This window comes from Asparagus officinalis, chromosome 3 (genome assembly GCF_001876935.1).
Source record: "Asparagus officinalis chromosome 3, Aspof.V1, whole genome shotgun sequence".
Lineage (NCBI taxonomy): Eukaryota > Viridiplantae > Streptophyta > Magnoliopsida > Asparagales > Asparagaceae > Asparagus > Asparagus officinalis.
This window is the reverse complement of record NC_033796.1, coordinates 80,724,832-80,732,933: the sequence shown is the minus strand read 5'-3', so window position 1 is coordinate 80,732,933 and position 8,102 is coordinate 80,724,832. Positions and strand designations below refer to the sequence as shown.

At 35.7% G+C, this 8,102-nt stretch overlaps 1 protein-coding gene across 1 annotated transcript in view; it reads right to left on the bottom strand.

Moving 5' to 3' along the window:
- LOC109835337 overlaps positions 1–8,102 on the bottom strand; it is a gene marked incomplete at its 3' end in the record, with an annotated part of 43,946 nt that overhangs the window by 33,608 nt on the left and 2,236 nt on the right. The window contains exons 5-9 of the mRNA XM_020403314.1: positions 7,853–7,967; positions 7,532–7,657; positions 7,396–7,443; positions 3,972–4,174; positions 3,037–3,233 (exon numbers count right to left, since the gene is read on the bottom strand). Coding sequence (XP_020258903.1) covers positions 3,037–3,233; positions 3,972–4,174; positions 7,396–7,443; positions 7,532–7,657; positions 7,853–7,967 — 689 coding nt within the window. The remainder of the gene's footprint in view (positions 1–3,036; positions 3,234–3,971; positions 4,175–7,395; positions 7,444–7,531; positions 7,658–7,852; positions 7,968–8,102) is intronic.

Below are 8,102 nucleotides of genomic sequence, written 5' to 3'. Positions count from 1 at the left end.
ACGACTCTTTTTTTTTTTCTTTAACTTGGCTCTGATACCATGTTAATGTTGTAAGCAGAGATTTGGAGAAGAAAGAGTTATTAGATTAGGGTCTCATACTCTAGTCTATATATAGTTTCACATTAGGATACAAGCCTGGTCCTACAACCGATGTGGGACTAAACCAAACTACTGATTACATATTATCTCTCAACATTTTCCTTTGCTTTCGGGTCTGAGGCGCACGCCTTGCACGACTCTTTTTTTTTTTCTTTAACTTGGCTCTGATACCATGTTAATGTTGGTACGACTCTTTTTTTTTTTCTTTAACTTGGCTCTGATACCATGTTAATGTTGTAAGCAGAGATTTGGAGAAGAAAGAGTTATTAGATTAGGGTCTCATACTCTAGTCTATATATAGTTTCACATTAGGATACAAGCCTGGTCCTACAACCGATGTGGGACTAAACCAAACTACTGATTACATATTATCTCTCAACATTTTCCTTTGCTTTCGGGTCTGAGGCGCACGCCTTGCGCTTGCGTCAAGCGCTGCGGGGCGCTCCCCAGGCGCGCGCCCGACGAAAGTGAAGCGCCCCGCACCTGCTGCGGGGCGCTAATCCACTGCGCCGAAGCGCTTCGCGCCCGAGGCGCGCGCCTCACTGCGCCCTTAAAAACACTGGGATAAACTAGTTCATCAGTACAATTATATACCCAGATTCACACTATTCAAGTATTTAAAATTATCAATTTGTTGGAAAGAGCTAAAACAAATCTTAATGGACGAGTGTGTGTTCCAGCAAAAAGTATCCGGTCCTCAACAAGATTTGTGAATTTTGGTTTACACATTTTTATAGTAATGTTTAACTTTGAGATGTTCCTGTATAGCTCTCGATACCAGCTATTTCGATGTGCACATTACTACTCTTTATTTCTCATAATACTACAGGCGAAGGCCCTCTTTTTCCTTAAAAAAAATAATAATAGTAACTTGAATGTGCAATCCCTTCAAATAATTTATCTACCTTTTTCTAGGGCTGCACTATATTAAAGGGGTGGCCCAAGGCACGAGCCTCCCACCATTGTGGACTCCAAGGAGAGTTAGATGTAATGTAGCGTTACCTCCGCTTTGCAAAGAGGCTGCACTATATTGGAGTTCTGAAAAAAATTCGACATAGCGACTAACATGATGCAATTAATCACGAGGGAACTTATCCTAGCTTTATATAAGCCAAGACCAGTGTTGTAAATAGCGCCCGATAGCGGCGATAGCGGTTTCGATAGCAGTCACGGCCACATACTGCTAGGCTTTCATGCTAAGTGGTCGACTCTTGTGTGCATTTCAGCTTTTCGCTCGTAATCGCAGCGAAAAGCGCGTAATAGCGGTTAAAAAGCGCTATTAGCGGCAAAAAAGTGTTTTTAAGCGCTATTTTAAAATAACGGGTCTAAGTTGAGGGATCTGAAACCAACCCAAACCCGACCCGAATGCAATTTAAACTCTATTCCAATCTCTTTCTCTCGATCTTGAGTCTTTCCGTCAGCGCCTCATCTCTCCTCTTAAAAAACCCTACTGTTGAAATCCATCTCTTAGAGCTCCTCCTCCGACGATCTCCTCCTTCAGCGGGCTCCTCCTAGCAGCAGCAGTTTCAACAACAGCTGACAACAATCCTCCAGCAACAGTAGCAGGCTAGCAGCCCTCCAGCATGTCCTCTCGAGTCTTCAAAGCTCCAGCAGCAGTAGCAGCCCTCTAACAGCAGCAACCCTCTAACAGCAGCAACCCTCCAGCAACTGCAGCCCTCCAGCGGCAGCCCTCCAGCAACAAATCTTAGCAAATCTCCACCTCGACCACCTCAGCAAATCTCCATTCCGTTTGATCTCTATTGCTTGTTTAGTATCTATTGATTATTATTATCTATCATGACATTATCTTGCTTTGCTTATTTATCTATACTTGAAGATTTTATTTTTTATGCCAAGTTTCTAGTAGTTAGTATAATAATGATGATATTAATCAATGCTTTTTAATTGTTGAGGAAATTTATATTAGAGACTTGAAAGTTGAAGGAATAAGACAAATAATGGTCTTTTTGATAAACATGTACGTTTTTTATTCTTTATAGTAATTTGTTAATATTATGCAATTGTTACACATCTATTTTATGCTTAGAATCTTTATAAATTATCAAATATGCCTTGTAGAATTTTTAGATTTTTTTGTAATTTTTCTTATTTTTTTAGATCATATAAATATATTTATATTTGACCGTTATTTGACTATGCGCTATTTGCCGCTATTTTACCACTATAGGCGCAAATAGCCTTAGCGGTACCTTGTCGTGACGCGACGCAATTCGCTATCAGCAACCTTGGCCAAGACTAATATCAGTACTTGACAAGGAATATCAGCTATATAGTACTATGCAGTGAGTAATGGTAAGGTCATATACATGAAAAGTTTGACAATCGTGCACTTCGTTAACAAACGTTAAACTAAAAACTGACAGTGACACAATCCACAACCAAAGTCAGACATATAGATCAACTAATAATAGAAAGTGCAAGGCTAATCCTTGTGCGAGGCACCCAAAGTGTTTTGACTCTTTTGACTATTCAATAGAGTGCACAAAAAGGTAAGCATGCAACAAAAATGTCCCCACACAGGCAAGAAGCACTCTAACTTGAGGCAACAAACAAATTAATATCAAATCATGTAAATTAAAACAGCTAAGAGGATTTGCTGAGTCTGAAAGCCAAAGGTTTCAAGTTGGACTAACATTTTATTGAGATAATGATTAGTGATGAACTATTTAACCTTCTACAGAAGCAGTGAAAAGATTAAAAAAAACAAGAAGTAATAATCGTATAGTGGGCAAAATGAAGAGGCAAGCAAATAATTTCCTTCATAGAAAAGCCAACAATTACTGACAAGGTAAAGAACACAATATAAGTCCGCAAGGATGTGTTATCATAAGCATTGCTCAACATGATCACCTGTCAGATTGTTTCAAGTTATTCCAACGCAGTAGAAAAAAATAAAAAATATGTGAGTGAAATTACCAGAGCTTTTTCCCAAATAGGACATTTCAGATAAAACATGAAAAGCAAGCCCATGTCGAGCAGCCCAGTGCCCACCATTGTCAAAATAGATAAACATTGGATCCAATACACGGCGCATAGTGGTGCTTTCCTTTGCAAGTTCAGCCAATTTCTGGACACAAATATGTGACCACACTTCTGGTGTTTCACTTTCCTCTCTGCAGCACAATGTATGACAAATGTTATCTACTTACCAAGAACAAGAACAGGCATTAAAATCATGTTCCACAATTTCTACATTTATCTTAGAGAAATTAAGAGCATCTATTGTATAACATCCTCTCTTTGGATGTCAGAAGATCAATACCTCAGTAATTAAACACTGTGCACACCTAAGCTATTAATCCTCTCTTCGGATGTCACAAGATCAATACCTCAGTAATTAAATATTGTGCACACCTAAGCTATTAATTTTCAATTTTCTTTCTAGTTGACAGTTATCACAACAATTATAAGCTAGAACATGGAATATATGATGCACGTGCAAAGGGAAAGAATCAGGCAAAGGCAAGAACTGAGAAAAGTAAACAGAGAGAAGGTCAAAAAGATTAATAGAAATAGAACCATAGGACCTCAATGAACAATCTAAGCATCCGACAACACATTACTTTTGTGTGAATGAGTGCTTCAAATATATGACATCGTAGAATAAGCCCTAGCAGATATGCAATACATATAGCGTAAATGCAATTGTTTTTCTCATTCAATGCAGTCCCTTAGCAGGAGAAAGTCTGTTTGAGGTCAAGATGATTTCCCCTTACATTGGTTTGCAAGAAACTATGATTAAAGGAAACTACAGAATTTGCAACTTGTTAGCATTCCTAAACTAAGGAAATACATGGCCTCTTTAAGAAACACGCAAATCTTGATATATTCGAGAAATTTTGATTAATTACCTTGTTAATTTGGATGCATCCTTGAGATCTGGCCGTGGTATAATGGTAGTAGCACTTGGACTAACATCAATACCGATATTTCCAATAGTTCTTACTTCACTTCTAACTACTTCATCAACCCAATTATGGTGTGTTTCATGTCTTTGGCCACCATCTTCAATATGTTCATCAGTTCCATAATTTTGCAAAGTGGCATGAATTATCTGAAACGTATACAACAACTCAAAAACATAATTACACTTAAATCAAGATTTATATAAAGAACTTTGTAGGGGTAATCAAAAAGTGTATTATTGGAGGGCATGTTCTCATTTCTAATATATTTTGGAGGGCCAAAAATTAGTTTAACAATAGTACTTCTCTCTCCTTTTTGTTCTCTTTCTTTTTTGATTTCTAGAATATTCCATATCATACGAACATTTTTCTCTTCCTTTCTCTCTTTCTCTTTCTATTTTCTGGAACATTCCATACCAAACAATGTCATGCACATAGGATAGGGCCCATACAACTATCTATCCATTATATTTTAGGTTCTTAAAAGAATACAAATATAAATTATACTTCTCTTTCATTAAGAATTGACATGTATAGCAAAAGAAGTAAAAGAATCACCAAGTAACAAAAATACAAGTTTTTTAAAAATTATAAGTTTTGTGCATTAGGGATTATGCACATGCCTTTTATTTCACAACAAAAGAAATAAAACTTAAACAAATGATATAATAGATGAACAAAACCTTATTTTTCCCTAAAGATTAAAGTGATAGCTTCTCAAGTTTTAAGATCTCAAATTATAATTAGATATATTATGTATTTTCGACATAAATAAATTGATATGTTAAAATTAATTTGTCTCTTGCATGTGCATATGAAAAGCAATAATATTAGAGCTAATGGGGCTAGGAGATCTAGAGGTCAAGCTAGAATGACTTGGTTAAAAGCAATTAAGAAGGATATGATTAAGGCTAACTTAACGGAGGAGATGACCCGTAACAGAATGGAATGGAAAAATAGGATTTATGTAGTCGACCCCAAACATTTGGAATAAAGGCTTGGTGGTTGTTGTTGTTGCTGTTGTTATGTGCATATGCACGTGCAACAATTCTAGTCATTTCAAAAGAAGCAACAAACTCATACAGCCAATATCTTTCTTAAAACATTCATTTTCAGCCTTGACAACATGGACAAGAGCAAAACTCGATAAACGGTTATTGTTTACTTTAAGTTGTTATTAAATACATGCTTAATTTTTATTGAGACTTTATCCTACTAAAAGTATGAGACTTAGACATATTGAGAAATTTAGTGATATTTAACGGAGGCGATCAGCTCTAGTTGTAGATCTGAATCTGAAAACTAAAGGAAAACGAGAATAAAAAGAAAAGATATAGATATATTTGGGGTTTCACTGGTTTCACACGTAGTACCTAATAGGATTTAGTTTACACATGTTGTATTCACACCTATTGGCTTCACATCCTTTTTATAGGACTAAAATACAATATTAAGATAACATCAAATCTAACAGCGTAGCAAAATCAACAAAACAACAATTTTAAATAAATAACAAATCCAAGCCCAGTCAAATATCTCAAAAACATATCCTAAAAAAATCCTAACTAATCTAACCTTCTAGATGTCCTACATCAAATCTCCCCCTCTTTAAATCTAATGACCTTGTCGAAAATACTAAGAAGAGATCGCAGGCTTCTATTGTGTCATCATAAAGGCATTTGAATCTTGCTTGGGCTCGGGCATTGCATCAGGTGACAACTCGTGAAGTAGATCCTTTTTTGTCTTTGTATTTTTTAATGATGTGGAACGGAGGTGATCGGCTCTAATTGTAGATTTGAATATAAAGCGCAAAAAAGGAACAAAAAAGAACAGATTAACTAGGGGTTAGGCCATCTTCACAAACAACACTAACTAGATTCAGTTCACACCTGTTGGCATCACTGAGCACATCACATGCCTACTAGAAACAACGGCTTCATGCCTAGAAGGATTCATTCTCATTTCTATAATTTGAATTTCAACTGTTATTCACATCAAATCTCCATCCTCTAAGGGCCTGTTTGTTTGCACGGAAGTAATTGTGAAGTAGCTGAAGTAAAAGAAGTAGAGGCTACTTCTGCTACTTCCGAGCAAAAAAGTATGTTTGGTTCTCTGAAAAACTTACTTCCAATACTTCCCTAAATGCTTACGTGGCGCCTACGTGTCATCCTTACTTTCAAAATATTTTTCCAATCCTCAATACTCAGAAGTAGCTCGGAAGTAGTTGAAATGCATATTAATTATGACATAAATAATTTTTTTATTAATATTTCCTTTATTAGTTACTTCTAACAACTTTTCATTGATAAAATTACTTCCTAATAATATTTCCAAATGTTATTCAAACAAAAAAAATAAATGAAGAGGAAGAAGTTCTACTTCCATTACTTCTAAAAATATATGAAACAAACAAAAAAAATGTTATTTCCACTACTTCCTACTTCATAGCTTTGAAAGTTACTTCTATAACCTATTTCTTACTTCTAATACTTCCATTATCCAAACGGGCCCTAAAAGGAAACGTTGCAATCCATTTTATAAGAATAAAATAAAATCCTATGATAACCTCAAATCTAATAAAGTAACAAAATCAACAAAATAACAAACCTAACTAAACAACAGATTCAATCCTAATCAAATATCTCAAAATCATATCCTAAAAGAAGCCTAACTAATCTGATTTTCTAGATGTCTTACATCACTTAGTCTATCTGAATTAGTGTGTTTTCTCTTTAGCTTTATCTAAATTTATATATGTTTGAACAAATGTTTAAACGTAAAGAGATTAACTTATCCTTAAGCAGTGTGTTTAGTTTGCTAGGAGAAGATAATCATCATGAGTCCAGTAATCCTCCAAACACATCCCCCCCCCCCACACACACACACACACACACACCTTCCCTGTTGTTCTGTTCCGCCACGAGAAACCCAAAAAAAATAAAAATAAAAACAAATAATCTGCATATAAAGGAGGAACCTATGAAATGTGATTTGGAATTTTTGAGACTCAAGAGAGATGGTGATCGCATAAAGAAATCTTATCCCTCTTTGTGCAGACACTAGTCATGGTAACTTGAATATAAGGAATTTGGAGGCTGATTCATCAATTACACATGTAGAAATAATGACCAAAAAGACACATTCTTGTTTATCAAACTAACATCTAGCCATCAAGGATTTCTAACAGGTCCCTCATGTTCTCATTGTTGCCTTCATCTGGTATCCACATAGATGGTTAAAACCAGGGTTACAACCTGCCACCTTGGGCACTTCATTTATGAAGAATTCTCAATTTTACGTTTGAGCTGCATAATAATAGCAAACCCCACTTCGATTGACAAAGAATTAGATGGTCATGATAGATGTGTACCTCATCAAAGTCAGTAAAAATGTGTGAATATTCTGTCATAAACCAAACCTGCAGGAAAGGGGGGAGAATTAAATTTTTAGGTGTTTATACATTACAGGCAATATATACTAAAAGATTGTCGACAAAGATGGACTACCATTGCTGATAAGCATTGCAAGCTTGCAGCCCGCAGTAATCTTTTATGATCCACTCCATTTTCACAAGCTAGTGTGCATACTTTTCGAACCAAACATTCAATGTTGCGTGAATATGTAATGTCTGCCTGTTTCCATATCGCAGAGAATTAGAGAAGAAACAATCAAAATCTGGAGTAAAGATTGCAAAACACTTCAAACACGTTTCCCCTCTAGGATCTAGATACACTTGAAGAAAACAAGGAAATGTAAATTCCAGATAAATGCAGATGTGCAAAGATGTACTAAATTGAATCAGCAAAATTCATGTACCCTGTCCTCACCTGGCTATAGATAAACCTTGTCAAAATCTGGCACCCAAGTATTTGAACAGCTTCATGCTTCTGGTGATTCAAAAGTTCAACAATCACGTCCAAGAGGCTTATAGCAAAATATGCCCTATCCAAAATAACACAATAAATGATAAATAAGAACAGAACTTATTCACACAATGGGTAATATGAGACTTTAAGGACTTGTCACATGCAAACAGACTTTAAATGGACAACTGTAACATATCATTACAACGATTTA